The sequence below is a fragment of the Marmota flaviventris genome, chromosome 13 (genome assembly GCF_047511675.1).
Source record: "Marmota flaviventris isolate mMarFla1 chromosome 13, mMarFla1.hap1, whole genome shotgun sequence".
NCBI classification, from domain to species: domain Eukaryota; kingdom Metazoa; phylum Chordata; class Mammalia; order Rodentia; family Sciuridae; genus Marmota; species Marmota flaviventris.
This window is the reverse complement of record NC_092510.1, coordinates 53,307,991-53,330,857: the sequence shown is the minus strand read 5'-3', so window position 1 is coordinate 53,330,857 and position 22,867 is coordinate 53,307,991. Positions and strand designations below refer to the sequence as shown.

The following is a 22,867-nucleotide window of genomic DNA, read 5'->3' as shown; positions in this document are numbered from 1 at the left end:
TATTGTGTCCTACACCTAAAAAATCAAAAACAAGGTGCTAGGGCTGGGGTTGTAGTTAAGTGGTTAGAGCACTTGCCTAGCACATGTGAGGCACTGGGTTCTATGCTCAGCACCATATAAAAAAAATAAATAAAATAAAGGTATTGTGTCCATCAACAACTAAATCTCAATCTCTCTCTCTAATATATATATATATATGGTGCTACTAAAACAAATATCTAAAGATATGAAAGTAGCTTTAGAGAGCTGGCTAATAGGTAGAAAATGGAAGAATTTGAAGTGCTTCATAGAAAAAAAATTAATTGAAGAGACTATTGGTATAAATCCAGATGTTGTTCGAATCTGTGCTGCTATATAACAAAATACCTGAGACTAAGTAATTTATAAATAACAGAAATTTATTTCCTCACAGTCCAAGATCAAAGCACTAGAATCTGGTTAGGACCTTTTTACTACGCTATTTTATGGCAGAATGTGGGAGAATGGGGCTGAGGGAGAGAGGGGAAGAGAGAGAGACTGAGACAGACACAGGGGTTGGGGAAGACACCCTTCTTCCACCTTTTCTGTTCCATACAGCCCCAGCTGATCAGACAAAGTGAGAACAGACGTCCTCCACTCTGTCTACCAACTCACATAAGAATCTCTGAAAATTCCCTCGCATACTCACCCAAAAGCAATGCTTCACCAAACATTTGGGCATCCCTTAATTTAGTCAAGTTGACACATAAAATTAACCATCACAGATATTAAAGACAATTTTGGTGAGACCTTAGAAGGAAATAATGGACCATGTTATTGGACATTAGAGGAGAGGTGGTCCCTTTTTGTAAAATGACAAAAAGGGAGAATTTGGCTCCATATGTTCCACCATTGAGTGGAAAGTAGAATGTATAGCAATAAACTTGGATATTTACCTGAATAGATTTCCAAACAAAATGTAGAGTGCACAGCCTGATTTCTCCTTGTTATAGTAAAATGTGTAGGAAATGTATAGCAAATGTATAGGAAAGAGATAAATTGAGGAATGAACTGTAAGCAAAATAAAAAAAAATCCCAACACTAAGTTGTTTCAAAAATATTCAACTTAATCCAGATAGTGTGCTCTGGCTCCCCCCCCCCCCCCCCCCCCCCGCTAAGAAAATTACTTATGTGACTCATGGATCCCAATCAACCATCTATCTCAGCAGGAGACATGAATAGAGATAATTATTCAGGAAAGATCTGTAGAGGACTCTTTTGTCTAATAACTTGGACCCTGGTGAATAGCATGATAGACTGACATGATATCTGAGGCTTTTATACAAAAGAAAAGCTTCCAGCTTGGATTAAATGGATAGAGACAGGACAAAAATGAAAGGAGAATGACTCTGAGGGTAGAGGCCTGGGCTTCCTTTCAGGCTGAGAGGGCAGGGCTGCCTTCCTGGCAGGCACAGGGGACAGAGTATCCAGCCACGAGAATTATTCTCAGGCCTTGATATCCAATGGAATGTGCCTGACTAGGTTTGTGGTATACTTGGGACCTAGGATCTCTTTTTCCTTCCTATTTCTCCCTTCTGGAATGTTTCCTATGCCTGTCTCATCAATGTATTTTGGAAGCTGAGAGCTTGTTTTCTAGTTTCACAGGTCCACAAATGGGGAGGAATGGTGTACCAAGAGGACCACACCCAAGTCTTACCAGTAACTAGTTCAGATGATGAAACTTTGAACTTTTGGAGTTGATGATATTTAGATGGTATTTTGGGACTAGAGTTGATGCTGGAATGAATTAAGAACTTGCAGGGTGTGTGTGTTAGAGTCAGGTGAATATTTTGCATTTGAGAAGGACATGAATTTTGGGGACAAAAGGGCAGGTTATGAGTTGAATTTTGTCCTCCCTCCCCCCCAAAAGATAGGATAAAGTCTGAAACTCTGATACTTCTGAGTATGATATTATTTGGAAATAGAGTCTTACAGATGTAATGATGCTTTACAGATGTAATAAAGCTTCATATGTCTCCTAAATTGGGTCCTAATCCAATTCTATCTGTTGAACTTAAAGGAGAAGGGGAAGACACATGGCCAAGAAGCCCACACAGTCAGGGACCGAAGTCAAGGAAGCCAACGAACTCCATGGATCAGGGGCCAGTAACAGACCCTAGGAAGAGACAAGCAGAGATTCCACCCAGAAGTCAGAGGATGTATGGCCTGGTGATACTTGGATTTTGGACTTTGTCAGAACTGTGAGAGAACAAATTTCTGTTGTCTTAAGTCACCCAGGAAAGAAAGCTACCATGTAAAGAAAGTTGGGCTTTATTTGACCTTGAAGGTAAAAGAATGCCCTCCTTGAAATGATTTGAGCAGATGAAAAAAAAAAAAAATCCAAAAAAGAAGTCAAGAAGTCAAATCTACACTTTAGAAAGAGAACCCCATTAAAGTAAGAAAAATATAGTATAGCAACTACAGTATACTTTCCTGTATATACGTCATATCTCCTCTTGGAGTATAAATTCTGTGGCAGCAGGGACTATGTTTTATTTTTTCTGTCCCTTTGTGTATTTCCAATATATAGGATACCATTAATTCCTAAGTAAAAATTGGTTAAATGGATAAATAAAAACCCAAGTGATTGAACTTTTCATGATAAGCTTCCAAACATACCATCCCTGAAGGAAAAGAGCTTATTCAACTTTGAATCCTCAATACAAAATATATAGCAGATTGCTAAAAGACCAAAAAAATCAAGATTCAGAAAGTAAGTGAATTCACTGAGTAGTTACTTTTATCTTTAATGTATCATGTAGAGGGGAGAAAAAGAGACTATGCATGAAATATTTTAAACAGCACAATGCTTCCACGTGGAATGAGATTATGAAACACAGAAGAAAAAACAGCCAACTCCTTGTTTCTGACATCATCACCTCTGGAATAACTGGTGGACATTTGATACTAGTGACTCAGGTCACAGACAGAAATGGAGAAATAATCATGCCATTCCATTCATTTCAAACTACTCACCACAGGAATTATTAAAAATGGAAAAGAACTTCTTTGTTGAGAGTATGGTTCATTTTAATGTTGCCAGAGTAAAGTATAGACATCAAAACTCCTTGACCTCAGTTATTGCTTATTTCTTTACTGCATTATCCATTTAGGAACAATATTATATAAGGCATTACTTAAAAGGAGTTCTCTTTTCCTCTTTTGAAATGCTTTATTTTCTGAAATAGCAATAAGCAATATTATAAATATGCTGATTCATTATGAAAAGGCTCATTTATAATCACACTTTTGCTTTTGATACATATATATTAGGTATCAACTGATGGATTCCATTAATTATGAAAATAAAACATACTTTTTCTTTATTTGTTTTTGAAAATAACCCCAACATTATTTTTAAAGGCAGCACATGTTCTATCTGTAAATTTATGCCACTCTTTAAAAAAAAATATTTATAACAGAAACCAGCTTTGTGCTTTACAACAAATATAAATGGGGTGATTTGTATAATGAAAATAAATGAATAACAGCAGTACTAATAGAGCTGATCCTATTTGTGATGGCTCATTAACTTCATACAGGATGCAATTTACTGCCTTGGATCAGGAGTTGATAATGTTACAATCTGGAGCTATTAGCTAAAAATGGTTGCAATAGGAAGTTAATAGGTTTGTTCATTCATTGGGAAGTCAGTATCCCTTTTTATATGCATCCCCATACTAAGCCACACACTCAAAAAGGGCCCAAGGAGGAAAAAGACAAGGACAAGACATAACTTGAGTACTATTAATATGAATAGTTAGCTGGGCACAGTGGTGCATGCCTGTAATTCCAGTGGCTTGGGAGGCTGAGGCTTGAGGATCTTGAGTTCAAAGTAAGCTTCAGCAAAAGCAAAGTACTAACAACTCAATGAGACCCTGTCTTTAAGTAAAATACAAATCAGAGCTGGAGATGTGGTTCAGTAGTCGAGTGCCCCTGCCCCTGAGTTCAATCCCTGGTACCAAAAAAAAAAAAGAAAGAAAAAAGAATACATGAATAGCTAATATTTAAGAAGCTCGTTGTAAGTACTTTCAATGTATTTGAGTACTTAATTATGACAGCAATCTATCAGGTACTTATGATTTCTCTCCTTATTGTGTAAGTAAGGGAATGAGTTTAAAAATTTGTTCCAATACACCAATGAGTGATGGAACTTTTTTTCCAATTTAGGGGGAATAATTTCAGTACCTGACTCCTTAATTATTTATACTACGACAACTGCTTCTTATTTATTTTTTTATTTGTTTTAATTAGTTACACATGACAGTACAATGATCTTGACATATCATACATTTGAATCAGATGGGGTATAATTTCTCATTTTTCAGAGTGTACAGGTTGCAGAATCACATTGGTCATGCAGTCATGTATATACATACAGCAATAATAATGTCTATTTTATTCTGCTGTCCTTCCTTTCCCCCCTTCCCCTCCCCTCCCTTCCCCTCCCATCACTTCTCTCTACCCAATCTAATGTGACACACTTCTTTTTTTCCCCCTCACATCGTCATACATGTATTCTGACTTATCTCCAACTTCATCAAGTTTAGAATGATAAGCAAGTAAAAATCCCAGTGTTTCTCAGTGTAAAATGTAAGGTGAGAAGAGACACCAACACAATGAGCCCATGGATGATTGCTAGATTGTAAGAGGAAGAGAGGGAAAGGGGAGACTGTGGTTTGAAAAGGTATAATCACTAAACCTAGGGTTTTCAAGTTATTAATGACATAATTAAACATAGACAAAATCTTAACTTGTGGGATATGCTGAAGAAAAAAAGTTGGGAGCATATTTTTAAAATGTTGATAAACATTGCCACTCCCTGACTTCTAGTCTGCCACTGGCTGGCCGGGCACTCCTGAGAAAATCGCACAACTGAGTGCAGCCATATTTCTCAGGGCTGGGCTAGATGATCCCAAAGGCAGTGCTTTCCAAAACCTGTCTGTAAAGCACTGTTGGGGACAACATGTGTGTCCTGGAGAAAAAGGAAAGTACAGGGTAGTAACTTTCTCATAAGGCAAACTATATCCAATTCAAAGGAGTGTTCTTTAGTCTGAAATTAGGGTCTTATTACCTTCTTGTTATTAACATTTTAACATTTCAATTGTAAAATAATGACAGTGAAATAGATAGTAAATGATCTCTTTCCATTTGTGTGTGTGTTGTTGGGGGGAGGTTCTGGGGGCCAAGCCTAGGACTTTGTGCATACTAGGAAAGTGTCCTATTACTGAACTATATTTCTGCCCTGTATTTTTTTTTTATTGTCTTTACCTAACCTGTTAAGAAGTTGGCTATTTTATCTTAATTATAGACTTTTTAAAAAAAAATTGTTGTTTGAAACATATGATAGACTACACAAGGAATCACTATTCTATTTTCAAACTCAAAATTTTCAGAATCTTCTACATTTCCACACCTCTTTATAATTTGTTAAACATTTTCACATTAATTATATCACTTGGAGCTCTATGATCTGTGAAACAATCTCGTGTTCCATAGATTTGAAAAAATACAGGGTTTAAGGTGATTAGGCAACTTCACCAAGATTATATGGTTTGTTTAAGAGCCAGATTCCACCTCATGTTTTTTTACTTTGAATCCTACCTACTTTCCATCTAAAAGTGGTTCATGAATTGGACCTTACGATAGAATCATAGTGGTTTTTTGTTTGTTTGTTTTTTGGTGGTGTTGGGGATTGAATCCAGGATCTTGTACATGCATGACAAGTACTCTAACAACTGAGGCATATCCCCAGCCCCTACTATAAGTGTTTTAATATACACAGAACTAATAAGTTTGAATGTATGGAGAATGGGGTCTAAGAGTTTTGTCTTTTAAGAACTCTCTGGGTGATTCTGCTCTATAGGCAAATTTGGGTACCATTATCAAATGGTACTTTCCTCTGTCTACCTGGGCTCACAAGAAAGAAGAGGGGTTTAGAGATAGACAGAATTGGATATCCCTGAGCAAGTCACATGATCACCTGAGCCTCAATTTCTGCATCTGTGAAATAAGGACTGTGATATCTAACATGTAGATTATAAATATTTTGAAAAATAATATGTAGTACCTAAATCTGTTAGTCACTCAAAAAAGGAAGCTATCATCATTACTACTGCTACTATGGAAATACTACCTAGAATGATGCCCTATTATTACTAAGAAATAGGTACAAATTATAAATAGCAATGATTCTAGAATTTTCCTTAAATTTATAGCAAATACAGGTTAACAATTTACTTGTGATGGTCTCATTTTTTTCCTTTGTGAAATATCTACATCTGTTAATTGCTGGGGTATCTTTGGCTCTAAGAAGCCTGGGACTACATGGTTCTATTGAACAGTTGAAGAAGGAAGTTTTGAGGAAGTAGCTTTAGAAGATTATTAAATAAATATAATTGAAATAAATTCATACTTATGAATGACAACTCTATAGCTATGCTGTCATTTTCTGTCAAGGCAAGACTATGTCTAAATACAAATATTTGCTTCTTTACAGTTTATAATTTGTATGTATCTGGGATTAAAAGTATTTGAAACAGCTTACAACAAATTACAATAAGACAACAATAAAGCCAGAGGAAAAAGCTAAGAATCATTAATAAATGGGGCAGAAAAAGAAGATAAAGGATAATGGGGTTGGGGAAATGCTCTTTTTATTTTTTCCAGGAAACTGGAAGAATTGGTTTATAAAAACTGCACTGTTGAGTAGACATTAAGATTCCCGAACTTTGGGCAAAGGAGAAGGGGGAGGGGAGGGGGCATGGGGGCAGGAAAGATGGTGAAATGAGATGGGCATCATTATCCTAGGAACATGTATGACTTCATATATGGTGTGACACTTCATTATGTATAACCAGAGACATGAAAATTTGTGCTGCATTTGTGTACAATGAATCAAAATGCATTCTGCTGTCATATATACCTAATTAGAATAAATAAATAAATAAATAATTTTTTAAAAAAGATTCCTGTGTTTCTAAAAAGATGAAAATAAGGTTTTCTCCTTAATGTTTCTTACCTAAGACTGAAAGCACTAATCACTAATAAAGAGAAGCAAACTAAATGAAATATTAGTCTATGAGTAGACTGGAATTTATCCATTTAAACATTTTTTCCAGTAGCTACTATGAGTGCTCTAATTTTTTTTTAAATTAACTTCACTCGTGATTCTGAAGTATCACTGTATTTACATATTCCATCTTTACCCTTCTATCATCTTGTTATCCTCTATGTTTTAACTCATTTTAGAAAATTCTGGTAGGATTTGATAAGAAACTATAGACTGTGGTGCTCAGGGTAGAAAGGATCCCAAATAATACCTCTATAAATTCATATTAAGTTATATATTTTTGATGCCTTGAGTACCCTCTGACCTAGTTACAATCAAACTGAAAGCTTCAATTTTAGACTAAGTTTCCTTTCTATTCCTGTTGTCATTGTCCTGGGCCAGGCTGTAGCCTCACCTAGACTGCTACAAGCATCTCTGTTTTAATGGGTCTCCTTGCCCCTTCCTAATTCTGGGTTCATGTAATTTTGGCTATAGCCTTCTTTGTAAAGTGGTTGTATCTTTATACCACTAACACTCTTCCTTGGCCTTCCACTGTTAACCATAGTCCTTCTACCACTTAATCCTCCATGATTATCTCCCAAACTACCACACTTGGTGTGGTCTGTAGCCAAATTAAATTACCTGTTAGTGTTCAAATGCAGCTTGAGTTTTTCCATCACCTTACCATTCTATTGCATCTTACAAGACAAATAAATGAAGAAAATAAATATCCAGGGATAATTTCTATGTATAAGTCACAATTCTTTTTGATTATAGTATAATATACATTTGCGCTCAAATCTAACCAGTTACTACATTAAGAATCTAAGTTAAAGAGGCATCTTTATATGTAATCCAAAGTCTAGCACTATCACCTCATATTTACTGTATATAAATTTTTTTCTTTAGCTGCAGAGAAAGGATTTTCTTTCAGTTGCCAAGGCACACAAGGCCAGCTGGCAGGAGCAGTCCAGGAAAAAAAAAAAAAAAACATGCCACATTGAGTTCCCATGCAACAGAAACAAATGAAACCTAATTTGCTGATCTGTCTTGTTTATTTTGGTTCATTCGACAATGTAATATAACAGAAACAACACTGAACTGGGTATTAGAAGACCCAAAATTTCGTCCTATTTCTGCCATTGACCAACCATATAACTTTCAGAATATCATGCAAATTTCTCATCTTTGCTTTTTTTTTTTCACTTACAAAATGAAAATCTTCCTTGCTTTACTCAAAGAGTCCATACACATAGCAATTATTATTCTTTTATTTGCCATTCCCTAAAATGTAGTCTTTTTCTATATCTATGTGCTTTACAATTCTATCCTGTGGTGAAGCCTTTGCAGATGCCATAAGTCCATGTTAATCTCACTGAGGGTCCTAGAAGAGGATTCCTATAAATAATCACAGATAATTTTACAAATATTTGTAAAATATCACAAATGATATTATTCAAATATATTTTAAGGGGTTGATTAGATGATCTCTGAAACCCTTGCTAGTTTAAGAGTAGTAAATTTCTATATTCAAATTTATACTTGAAATTCAACCATTTTGTATATAAAGAAAACTTCAGATATGTGTACATCATCTCTATTCTCATATCTTGGAAATTTTTGGACATGCCAATTTCCCTGTCTCCCAATTTTAACCCTTACAAAGTCTTAGTATACCTGTTATCTTCTTATATATGTAACAACTTGCCTGACATCTCACATCTCTTGTAGTAATTTGTACTAGTTTTTTGTTTTTTACATCAGAATATAGATTTAAGTTTTAAGAAACATAAGAATTTACAGGCTGCGGTTGTGGCTCAGCGGTAGAGCGCTCACCTAGCACATGTGGGGCGTTGGGTTCGATCCTCAGCACCACAAAAAAATAAAATAAAGGTATTGTGTCCAACTTCAATGAAAACAAAATATTTTTTTTTAAAATGAATTTAAAACAAATTACTGAAACATATTTTATGTTTTTCTTATATTGCTAGTTGTAATATTACAGATTCTGAAAAGAAATTTTTAATTAATATCATCTTGGGAAAGGCAAATATTCTTTAAAATGTCTACTTTGTTAAAATATAAAAGTATATGATAGCACACAGAAAATTGCTTGCTCCAAAAACTAGATGTGTCATCACAATCTAAAAGGTGGACCTTAAAATAAAGATGGTGAGTACATGCAAACTTACTAACCCTTTGCCACCTCACTCTCTAGTCAGAGTAGAGACTGATAAATTGATACCAGGAAACAGAAATCCTTGATATCCTGGGGCTTTTTTAAATTATTTTTTTCAGTTGTAGATGGACACGATATCTTTAATTTATGTATGTATGTATGTATGTATGTATGTATTTATTTATTTATTTATATGTGGTGCTGAGTATCAAACCCAGTGCACACACATTCAAGGCAAGTGCTCTACCACTGAGCTACAAGCCCAGCCCTCCTTGATATCCTGTTTTAAAGAGTAACCTAGCTGACACTGCCATGCCTTTCCCTACTGTTTGGATTTTTAATATAATCGGAGTTATAGTGAAGAAGCTACAGGTCCTCCTACACTTTGAGTTTTTAGAGGCACTCTCACCTGAGCTATTCTGCAGATCTAGGTAAATCAAAGACGATGCTTCTGAATACACACACACACACACACACAAACACAACAACAACTTTGGGGATAACCAAGCTGAGGTAATTTCAAAGTCTAGTACATAAATGATACAAGATAATCTGCCATATTCAAATGACACTCAGGAAAGAAAGAAAAACCCTCTCTAGTCTACTTTTCCTTAATACAAAATACAACACTTGAACTTTTAGATAAATTAAAACTCTATATTCTGAAGAGAGATTTATAAACTCTAGAGAGTAATATTAAATGATTCAGATAGTGGCACCATGCAAGAACAAAGTCACTAGAACACTTTACACAGATTAAATGGAAAGAATTCAGCACTTACCTGGCATAAACCACTGATGCACATATCCAGTGATTCGGTATAGCAACGAGTTCCATCTAACACCTTTGGTGCTAGTTCAACAACCAGGGTTGTTCCCTTGGCTTGACACTTTAGTGAACAGGGGTTGTCGGGGTCATTAGACACAGGAAGCCATTCATAAAACTGGCCATGGTGCTTGACATCATTATGAGCAGAGCATTGCTGAGCTCGGAAATCTCCTGCTTCGGGTGGGCAGTCCTGGAGAAGAAGAGGAGGGGGAGCAGAAAGTTAAGGGGATGGCCCCAAACAGAAAAGTGGAACAGCTATGTGGTTGGTGGAAGTTGTAGTAAACAAAGCAAAAGCTTTGTCATTACACATGGACTCTCCCATACCAGGTTATGAGATTATTTGACCTTCAAAGTAAAGAAAGCTGAGAAAACAATCTCCTGGAAATATATTTTCTAATTAAAGTTAAATGAGAAAGTAACCAGTTTGAGATAGATATTTTAATTGATATTTGTTGGGAAAGTAACCATCTTGAAATGCATTTTCTGACAAATGTCCACTGGTCCATGAATACTTCCACATCGATAGCATTTCCATTTCCTTGTAACTTAAGTGGAACCTGGAATTAGCTGAAAGCATCTTTGTCTCCTTTGGTCCAGCCACTGGAAGTTAGGATGATTCTTTATTGTAATAACTAGCAGAAAAAATTTACAATAATTTCATTCAAAAAACTTCGGGGTATCGCTTGGCATTTTTTTCTAGAATTAAAGGTACATAGTATCTAGAATGAATCTCGGGGAACTCAAGAGAGATGGTAATTTATATATGAATTGCTTTAGGTTCAGGCAGTATGGCGGAGGGGAAAGGGCATGGACTTCCTCTTCAGATGGGTGTGTGGCAGCAATACTGTGGGTCTCCCTGACTTGTAGTATTATTAACTCATGCTCAGAGCAGAGTTAATAATACTACTCAGCTCTTAGGGTCACTGTGAGAGGCTCATGAGTTATTCTGGCCAATTATTGGCTTGTAGAAGCTACCTAGTAAATGGTAGTAAGTCCTGTGATTATTTAATGAAGCCACAGGTAAGAGTTGAAGAAATAAGAGATTCTCTCAATTTAAATTTTAAAAGATATTGGCAGGGATCAATGGAAAATAAGACTCTCCTAAATGTATATTTCAGAGAGGGTAATTGAAAATGTGAAACCATGAGTAACAATGGCTATTATTTAATAAATGATAAAACACAGTGAAAGCAGATAAGATTTTGCCTTAAAAAGGCAAATACCGTATCTTGTTTGGAAAGGTTTTTTGACAAGTATATTTCATTCTATATGTCTACAGAATTATTCTTACTGTAAAGATTTTAGACTATCCAGGCACAGAGAGGCTTCTTGGATAACTTGTTCTAAAGGATTTGTATGTGGCCTTTCATAGTTCTCAGTTACTACATTATAATTTTGAGAGTTCTTAAGAAAACTCTCTTTTTCTGCAAATCTCTTTACATTCCTATAAGCATTCAGAGAACAACATTGTTCTTTATTTTATAAAATGGAATTTTTGACTCTTCCCAAACTTATCAAGTAACACATAAGGCTCTGATATTCTGGGGAGCATAAATTCTTTCTAGGCAAGAATAGATAGGAGATAAACAATTAGATACTTATTTAGGATGAACATGAAATCACTCAAAATACAATATAAAACCTCAAAGACATTTTACTGTTAGTGTTGTATGTGTTCTCAGGGTGAATAAAACATAGTTGTAAAGGGAAAGAACAATTTAAACAACAAAGGTGTAGATACATAGGTACTCAATAGGCTTAAGTGATTTTAAATACTAGCTGAAAAAAATTTCGTTTGAATTCACTGCTCATTAATTTCTTAAATGATAGAGTAAATTTTCTAAAGACCCAGAAACAAATAAATAGTACATGTGCACATATTATACAAGATATTTACTTGTTTATTGTGAAAAAAATCAAACAAAAAACAAAACCCTGAAAACTAAGCTATGAATCACAAAACAGGGAAATTGTACCAAACCATGACAGACAGCACAAACTAAATTTAGTGTTTGATACCAGCTCATTTCAGACCATATGTCCCGACATAAGAGCACAAACTTGAATTAACATGAACTCTTTGTGGATTCACGTTCCAAAAAAAAAACAAAAAACAAAAAACTACAACTTGCTTATTTAAATTCTACCAATATCTTCTTAGACTTCACTTATTAACTTCTCCCTAAAACAACCCTATTACTAGCCACAGCTCCAAACTATGAACATATACTTCCCTAAATCCCCCCATTTGAGACAATAACAGAGTCTAAAATGCTGTCTACCTTTTGCTGAGCAGGATTAATAAACCTAGCTTTACCCAGTTCACAAGTTTCCCTGGTTGGTCAGTGCATGGGAACTTCCACAGTTAAACTGATAATTTACTTAATAATGTTTAAGTCAAGTGTTTTCTTGTGCATAATACCTGTCATCCTAGGAGTCACTCAATTACCGTGTAGAAGAAATACTGAAGTGCACTCATAAACATTGAAGAAATTGTTTAAAATAGTCCCAAATACCTTTCATAATTACCTTTGCTTCTTTTTTTTTCTATAAATACAAGTGAACCAGCTAGAAAGGAATTCCAGGGTCAGGCTGAATCACTTTTGCCTTAAAGTAAGAAGGGTAAGATATAATTAAGTGATGTCTTAGTATGAGCTATAGGTAATTTTCTGCATTTTTACAATTCCAAGAAAAGAGTATGAACTGCATTTTTAAATTGATGTTACTACCTTATCTTATTACACACAAAATCTTAGACTCCTTTGAGTTCCTCCTATTCAACAAAAGGTGTCGATTCATCCTACTTTCCTAAAACAAGACTCAAAGGCAGTCAAAGGTAAAACTATTAAAAAAAAAAGTGAAAATATTAAGATCTTTGTTCTCTTTTCTGTGACCAAATCAGTAAATATATTTAGACATATAGAGAATCAGCTTGCAAAGAGATGTTCCTATTTGCAATTCACTTGCTCATAATGTTAAGAAGAATACCTATTATAGGTTTTATGATTCTTCATAAATAGAAAATCTCTCTGAGAATAATAATGCTCAAGAACACTATTACTCACTTTTATCACTACTGTGTCTCCTTCTGCTCATATATTTATAGGGGTGGGGATATATAGTTTGCTAAATTTTAAATGCACTTGAAACCTGGAGTTCAGAGTTAAAACCTGAACCTGAACCTTTATAATGAGTTTATTTATACTCTGCAAAATGCAACTTCCTGTTTTAAGGAAAGGACTTAAGAGGACTTATAAAACAGGTTCAGAAAGCTTCTTGGACATCAAATAGCTCTTACAAAATAACATTTTGATGATTTAAGTGTAAATGAATCAGAAACATATGAATTAAATTTCCCTTGAAATACACGTGCTTAAAAATTAAGGGAAGGAGGATTTGGCAAAACATTCTTTGTTTGAGTCCAAAACTTCTCAAGTATTGTTCAAGACATTTATTGAATCCCTAATAATCTGAGATCTTCCGGGTGTAGGAATGGAAACACAAGAAAAGTCATTGTAGCCTCTAGTCCCACAAATATCCTAATAAATATAACAACAACAACAACAACAGAATATCTCCTATTTGTACAGAAACTTACCTTCTAAAATGTTTTTAGATTTTAATTATAATTTGGTCCATTAAACCAGCATACTCCCTGAGCCTTCTAAAAGTCAGTCTACAAACAAATGTCCTAATTACTTTGAACTTTGCTTTATATCACAAGTCACAGTTCTGCCCAAGAAGGATGGCTGTCCTTCACGTATAATAAATACAGAAGATACCGAATATATACAATGTGGGATTTCTGCTCTTGTCTAATGTTAATAGTGGGAATACTAAGCTTTCAATGGAGATAGTTAAAACAAATGAATTATGATTTATATATTTTTATATGGAACTTGGTACACAGGCAGTAATGATGAAGACAAAGCTACTGAAAACATGTGCTACCCCTCACCATGAACCAGGCAAAAACAGGGTGCAGGAAAGGGGAACTGGACTGAAGACCCTAGGTTCCAGCCTCTCACACATCTCCAGAAAGATTTGAAGGAGAAATGGAGAAAGAGAAAGCAATTGAAGGCATTTCCCCTCTGGACTTGTACACTGTCACACGCCTGTGGCTTGACAGCTCTCATCAGGTCACTAGGCTAGAACTTCCTTACTCGGTGGAGATATATTTTCTTTGTAATAGATGATCCCATGAATTACTATTCAGCCATTTAATATAACAGCTTTTCTCTCCAATTTTTAAGCACTTAATCCTAACTGTGTCTGAGCTTTCTTCTTTAAAAACACAAAAATAAAGCCTGACCTTTTATTTGCTCCCATTATAATTCATACAGTCAGTGGAGTTCTGCCATATATGAATCTAATTCAAAACATTTTCTGGTTAATCAGCTAGCCAGTGGGAAAGATAAGATGGATCCCAGATGTCCCCTGATGATGATAGGTAGATCAGATTACACCGTGGGACAAAGGAGGGTCAGGCTTCTCAGAACTTACTCACTGGGCAAGATGTAAAAGATTATGTCTCAGCAGCTAAGGTGGCAGCCTATGAAAGGCCTTTAAATGGCTTTGAAAAAATATACAGAATATATATTCAGGGTCAGGAGAAACATTATTTGAAAAAATTTTTCATTGTTTTTTAAAGAAGATATTTTTCTTTCAGAGGGACATCCTTCTGCTTTATCTCTGTCCTTAAATATTCTGCAATTGAAGTATTCTATTAATTTTTCTGCTTCATTTAACTTCTTTTGAGTGTCATTGTATAAGTATCATATTCTGATTCTATACTTTTATTTATAGTTAATATTAATACCTGATAGGATCAATAAAACACTGAAAACCATTTTATTCAGATGACCAAACATATGTAATGTAGTCACTAGAAAAAAAAAAAAAAAACTATCTTATCACTGCATTTCCCCAATAGAATCATTCTACTAAACCCAATACCACTGTATATACTGTACTAATCACTCACCCTCCAAAAAAGTTACTGTGAAAGAAAACAAATTAGAATTGCTTAATAAAGTCTATACACTATCCTGCAATAATGCTAGATCACTACTTTGTGATAAAACATACAGATATTTATCAGCTGTTTCATGACACTAGAAAAATATCATTGGTTCTTAAATATTAACCTTCAAATATTAGGAATCCTCAAATTAATGAAACAGGAAAAGTTTACCATAAAAAGTTCTTCTACAATAAGTGGATATAGGCTCTGGAACAATTCCCTCTAAAGTTCTTGGTCTCTTAGAATACTTAAATAGATGTTGGGCGGCCTCTTTACTGTGTTTTATTACTTGACTACTGTTTCTTACCTTGAAAGTTAAGATAAACCCACTGAATAGTAAGTTAGCATTGACACAATCCAATCTACTAAGATATTAGAAACATAACGAAGATTTTTACTTCTACTTCCAGCCCAAACCTCCTTTCCTGTATTCTAGACTCCTACATACAACCGTTTATTTGCCATCTGTCTGTCTAAAGCATCACATACTCACCCAGACCTCTGTTTCTCCCCTGAGCCCCCCCAAATCTGATCCCCCTGAAGCCTGCCCCATCAATTCCATTGTTTTCAGGCCCCTCAAACTTAGAGCAGTGGTTCCAAAGTTTAAGTGTGTATCAAAATCTCCTGGAGGGCTCCTTAAACCCAAGCCCGTAGAGCCCTCCAGAGATTCTCATTCAGTGGACCAGGGGTGGGTGCTGTTCCCTGGCAAGTCACTAGGCAATGCCAGTGATGCTGACTGGTATCCACACATTGGGTACACTGCCTTCCAGAAGTGTTGATTCTATTTCCAAAAGACAGAACCTGACTTATAACTGATCTCCCTTCTACCCTCGCTCTTCTGGAGAATTCTGTCAACACAGCAACCAGAATGATCTTATTAAAGCAGATCTTGTCACCTTTCTGATATAACTCATGTGGGCGACTCCACAATTAGATTTACCTCCTGTCACAGGTAAAGATCTGGCTTCCACTTTGCCTCTGGCCTACCACTTTCTGCTTTCCTTACTCACTTGGTGGCCATTACACTGTATTCCCTGCTCCTCCTGAACACCCCTGCTCCTCCTGAACACCCCCTGGGCACATGCATTCTCTCTCTCCTCTAGAATTCCCTTTGCCCAGATTCTGAGTAGCTAATTAACTCACCTCATCAAATCTTGGCTCAAATACCACCTTCTCAATGAATCCCTATTCTGATCTATGTGATATTGCAAGGCACTCCCTCTACCCATTCCTCTTTATTCTGCTCAGCCCCATCCCCCACAAAACGGAAATACCTTCAAGTATACCATTTAATTTGCTTATTTATTATGCTTGGGTTTTTTTTTTGTTGTTGTTTACTTAGAGACAGGGTCTCACTGAGTTGCTTAAGGCCTTGTTAAGTTGCTGAGGCTGGTTTTGAACTCACAATTCTTGTTTTTTTGTTTTTGTTTTTTAATTGTCAGTCTCCTTCCACTAAAATATAATCTCGAGGAGGGCAAGGGAATTCAACTTTGGCTATTATATGTCAAGTACTCAAATATTTGTTGAAATAAAATGACTAACGCTTTGAATAAATGAAATAGAGGTCCTACTTTTTTGTTGTGTAAACTATAATTCTGTTTTCTTAAATCTTGCAGGAGTTTAAATCTTGATAGTTTTCTAATTTATGGAATGTCTAATTCTTTCTTTATTTTTTAAAAAATAAAGCTACAAGAATACTTACATATTTAAGACACTAGGAAAATTTGGTAGGGAATTTTGCCTAGTTTCTGAATAGGCAGTTTGATATTTCCTCCCCGATGTAAACAAATTTAACTGGGCAATATTAAGAAACATAAAGTATGCTGAAATCATTTATTACTCAAAAAATGGCCATTTTTAAGTTTTATTAAACACTTAATGTTATATACATACACTATAAAGTGCTAATGTTAAGGTAACAAGCTTTATCCCCCCAATTTTGGCCACCTGCTTATACTAACATCAACATCATCATCAAAAGCATTTATTTGTGCAAGACTGCTCACTGCTATGTAAAACGAAATTAAACAGACATAGTCCCTGCCCTGTCTAGACAGTCTGTATGGATACAATTCTATTATATTTCAAGAGCATAATATTTAAATCTCTAATACATCCCTATGAGTGCAAAGAACAGAAAATGTGGTGGAGTTGGGAGGGTGGTGCCATGGTAGATAAAGACTCCTTTTTCCTTTTTGAAAAGACCCACAGACCTTTTACAAAGCCAATATTAAATGGCTTGGTGCACCATGCTTTCATAAATATTATAGTTTAAAATTCCTTGTTTTTTGTTCCTTTTTTTTCCTGGTACAAAAAGTTTACAGATTTTGTTTTCATTATCCAATCCCCCACTTCCCAACTCTCAGTACTTCGGGGGAGTAGCATTTTCATGGGAAATGAGCCCCTGTGAAAATGAATCATTAACCATCTTCATGCCTCAGTATGAATCAAGTTCATGCTCAATAAAATATCCTTACAATTTTGTGATCCTGTAAAATAATATAGAACTCTAATTTATTCAAGCTTTGGGTATGCCCTACTGTGCACCTACTTTACTGAGTGCTGGTTACAGGTATATTCAACAGCTTTAAACTGTTGTAATGTGATCATTCAGGTCCAGACATTAGAGATACAAAATGTATGATATAATAAATCAGAAACCCCACCCTATTTGCTCCATTATAGCTTGTTATCTGAAAACAAATGCTTCCCCTGGCTAGTTTTTAATGTCTCCAGGCATCGGGGAGCTGATCTAAGTAAAAATATTGAAAACATTTAGTTTTAAAAGTTCACTTTTTTTCCTTTGGGTAGTTTTTATTTCAGAGCTTTTATTTTTTCTCCTTTGAACAATGCAGACTTTTGGAATTTAATTTCCTAGAGGTATTTGTAAGACTGGTTATAGTTTGTCATGTTAGACTCTTAAATTCTCTCAATTTCGAAAATATTCATTCCTTGAGGCTTTTTATTATTTTTAGTTCCTTTCTTTGAATTTGTTCCAATTTAGCAATATCTTTCCTTAAATCAGCATTTCTGACTTTTTCCTATTTTTTATTACAGTCTAAAATAAGTGTTCTCCCCTCAGCATTAGCATATTTGAAGGGATAATTTGGAGTCCTTTTGTTATGTGGCATACTATTTCATTTTATAAGTACACACAGTTATACAGTGTTGTGTTCTCAGACTGCATGGAACAAAATATTTGCAGTGGAGAGTCAGGTCCCAAGAAGGGAAGGTTCAGTGAGACAAGTTAGCATATGAATACTGTCACTGGTGCTCAGGTGTGTTACAAAACAAGTTCTTTATGTTTCTATATACAAGTGGGAAAGGACAGGCTTGAGAGATTATGAAAGAGTGCAAATATGGAAACTGAAGAACATGTAGTTCTTCTGTCAGTCACTTCAAACTTAAAATAGAAAAAGGCATGGTCTAGCCCAATCCAGATAAATGCTGAAAAGCCATTAGCTATATTAGCTAGTGTATATTTTAATTTTTTTTAAATGTAGCATTGTTGACTTTATAAGGATCAAATAAAAAGATTTCTTTGAAGTAAAAAACAAAAACAAAGATAAATGCTGCGTTGGACTATTTGGAGATGACTCCAGAATTCTCTCATCACTTTCTCTCCTGCTCAGTTTTTAAAGAGCCACCTGATGTTACCTGCAGGCTTCTTTTTGGCTCTCCCTGAATCTTGACAATGCAGTCTGTTTTCCTGGAATCGTATATACAATGCTTCTTTTATGGAGGCATGTAAGAGCACCATGAATAACTTGTAAAACCTCTGTGCACACCATTGGTAACATTTTTGTAGCACGATTTAATATTAATCTGGGTCAATTTCTTTTTTCTTTTTCTTCTTCTTTTTTTTTTTTTTTTGTAACAGGGCTCTTAACTACTGAGCAACATCCCCAGCCCTTTTTATTTTTGTTTTGTTTTGAGACAGGGTCTTGCTAAGTTACTGAGGCTGATTTTGTACTTGCAATTCTCCTGTCTCAGTCCCCTGAGCTGCTGGGATTACAAGTGTGTGCCACCATGCCTAGCTAACCTGGGTCAATGTCTGCAAAACCATTTAAATCACTATCACTTCTAGATTAGTTCACTGAAGAATGATACTAGGATTGGAGGCTCTTTTCACTAGGAGAAGGCCTTAATCTATGGAGAAAGACATCTATTCTTCAATCAATGGAATAAAACAGGGTGACCCTCTCACCCAAATTCCTCTCTAGGTAGTACACTAACCTTGAACATCAACACAAATCCTGCTGGCAAGAGTCAGGTGCTCTTTTGTGTGGTAACTTTCTAAAGAGAGGGAGCAATGTGTTCTCATACTGTTATAGGACACCAGTGAAGACTAACTGGGTCTTTCCTTACTGTCTTTGGAAAAAAGAAAATAAGTGGGATTACAAATGACAAAGAGTTTAATGATCTGCTCTCTCTTCCTTCCCTGGTCTCCTTCCAACTTGTAGGTCAGAATTCCTACTGCACATACCCAATTTTATGGTTAATACTGCATAAAAATAATCGTGTAAAAGAAGAATCCTCAAGGTTCTGAAAGCTTCATCATAGGTATGATAATAATAACTTTCTAAACTAAATGTTAGAAGCCATGCCTTGCTGCCTCTAGAACTACTTAATTTTGTTGTTTAAATATAAGCTTAATTAAAGTGACTTTTACGTATGTCTTAACATATGAGTCTAATCAAATAATATCATGTGCCAAATTTACTGGGTTATAAGTTTAATGGATGACAACATTCAACTTTGTTCATATGTGCTCATACTTCTTAGTTTGTTGATCTTGGAGCGTGGACCTATTTTAAGAAACTAAAAAGAATTAGAGAAATATATTTTATGACCTCTGAAACCCAATGATTTTAGGTTGTCCTTTGAAGCTTAAAGTATGGCCTCTTAGCACCACCAGCCTCATCCTGAAGAACATTATGCTCCAAAGTTAATTTTCCTTTCCTTTTCCTATAAAAGTTCCATTTCCTTGAGTAGTCTGCACTTAGGTAAAGCAAACTGATTAAACATATCTAGAGTAAGGTTTGTGTGATTAATAATGCTTTCCACTTACTCATTCAATAACTTAATATTTTGCATATGTTCAAAACCCTCAGAGACTATTACCAAATTCTATCATAAGGAGTCAGTGATCATCCTTGCCTTCATATGATGCCTAAAATTTAAGGAGCAAATAAGATGCTGAGACCAATAAAAGCCAAGCTTGATTTTAATGACAGAATTATAGACAAAGTGGCAAACAACTCAAATTTGGAGGATTATCTTTAGACAGAGGCATTTCCCCTTCCTATTTTGTCTCCCTTTAAGGTAGAATCTGTACAAGGTAGCAAAGGAAAAGGAATGTAAAAACTATTCTCATCCTGCAAGTCATCAGTATTGCTGCTTTCAGATCCTGAGACTTTAGTGCCTCTGTTCATTTTTCTCCTTTCTATATTGTGTCCAATGCAACAAATATTTCAGGGAGTTTCCGTGGGTAGGTGACCTAGTTTTGCCCATTTTCTAACCTCACTTCTTCAATTTTCTCACCACCTGGCCCACACTTTATGTAGAAATATCTGCCTTTCCCTCAATGGTCTCCTTTTCTGACTGAATTATCTAATATGGCTTTTCTTATTCACCTGACTCCTTCAATGCTCTAGTGTCACTACTTGGTTTTCTCTGACAATTCCCTATTTGCAGAACATGTGAAGAAACTCCCTTTGGTATAAACTAACACCCTGTGCATACCTTCTTGGACTTATTACATTTTGAAACCATGAAAACATGAAAGACTGCATCATATCCTAAGCCTGACATGAAATGGATACTAAATAACATCTGTCAAAGAATGGATTAAGGGACTTGCATTTGTGACAATACATAAGGCAAGATACTCTGAGGAAACCTCCAACTACAGAAAACCCAAAAGTACTAGATTTCAGTAAAAAAAAAAAAATCAAAATTTTAAAAATTGTTAGGTGCACAAATCTAGAGATGAAGTGTATAGAAGTAGATTCCACAGTAGAATCTGCTAGATCCTGGAGGTTCAGAATTTTCCATTTTAATAGCAAGAACAGGGAAGAGGGGGTGAAGTCTATCCTCTTCTGGAACAGGACTGAGATATTCTTATAATATGAAGACTCTAAGGCAAAGTCCTTAGAAAAAGAATAAATAAAGTAGGAAAAGAAAAAACACTCATCTCCTCAAAAAGTCCCAATTATGGAGACAGGAAAAAGATTGGAGGTTGACAGGGGTTAAGGGAAAGATGTAGACGAACAGACAGAGCACAGAGGATTTTTAGGGAAGTGAAACTCTTGTGTATGATACTATAATGGTGACTTCATGTGATTATCCATTTGTCTAAACCCACAGAATATAAAACATAAGAGTGAACCCTAATATAAACTCTGCATTTGGGGTAATAATGATATGTCAATGTAGGTTCATCAATGATAACAATTGTACCACCCAGGAAAGGGATAATGCTAGTGAGGAAAGCTGTGCATATGGTAGATAAGGGGTATGTGGAAACTTTTTGCCTTTTTTGTTCAATTTTGTTGCTCTAAAATATAATTTCTTAACAAAATAAAATAAAATAAAATGGGAACTAGGGTTATAGTTCAGTGGTAGATCATCTACCTACCTAGTATGCAGGAAGTCACCTGAATCATGAGTAAAAGGAAAATAAATAAAAAAGGATAATACAAGCAAGCAAGCAAGCAAGCAAGCAAGCAAACATAAACCAAACTGGATCCACACAGAGAAAAATGTAGCACATAGAAACAAAGATACAAAAAATATGAACGAAAAAAAGACATGGATTATATAAATGAAATAATTCTGTAGAATTTTCTAGAAATAGTTAAAAACACAAATTTTCAGAGGCAGAATACTAATGAGAATCAAATAAGAAAAGACACTAAATACAGATATTAGTGTATATAAAATACAAAACATAAAAAGCCAAGAGCAATTACTTCCGGTGAACCTTCATTAAAAGAATTTCTTAAAAATATACTCTAGGCAGAGAGAAAATGATCCTTGAAGATCTATGATCTAAAAACAAAAATAGGGTCAAAGAAATGAAATCTTGAAAATAGTCAATGTTTTATATATAAAACAGTGTTTTATATATAAAACATTGACTATAAAAAGTGTCTAATCTATGTCATTAATAAAGATGAACTGCTGGCTAAATAAAATGTTCACTGTATAAAATATCTAAAACATCTAACCCATGGGTTTAATAAAAATAGAGCTAAAACACTTGATAACAATAGCACATAAAGACAGTAATCAGAGTTAAAATGTCATAAGAGAAGTGAATTATTTGATAGGCAGGTATAGATAACTACCTAACTTTAATGTTTAAGGTACAAATTAGAATCCAGGGTAGCCACTAAGAGAACAGAAATAGATATATAACTTTTCAACCAGAAGAGAAACAATTGCAATAAGAACAAAAAAGACTGTCATTAGTTTAAAGAAAGCAAAAAATAAAAACAATTAGAAAACAGACTAGAGAACACAGAATAAGGTGGTGGAAATAAATCCGACTTTATCAGTAATCATACTGTGTGCAAATAGACTGAAGAAAATAATCAAGGAGAGAAATGAATTACAGTAGATGGAGTAGAGAGAGAAGATGGGAGGGGAGGGGAGGGGAGGGGGGATAGTAGAGGATAGGAAAGGTAGCAGAATACAACAGTTACTAATAGGGCATTATGTAAAAATGTGGATGTGTAACTGATGTGATTCTGCAATCTGTAT

General features: G+C 35.1%; 1 protein-coding gene across 1 annotated transcript in view; it reads right to left on the bottom strand.

Annotated features, from left to right (window-relative positions):
- The window catches only part of Adamtsl1 (ADAMTS like 1), a 369,220-nt gene that overhangs the window by 269,529 nt on the left and 76,824 nt on the right, over positions 1–22,867 (bottom strand). Inside the window, exon 4 of the mRNA XM_027950603.3 lies at positions 10,031–10,267. Coding sequence (XP_027806404.2) covers positions 10,031–10,267 — 237 coding nt within the window. The remainder of the gene's footprint in view (positions 1–10,030; positions 10,268–22,867) is intronic.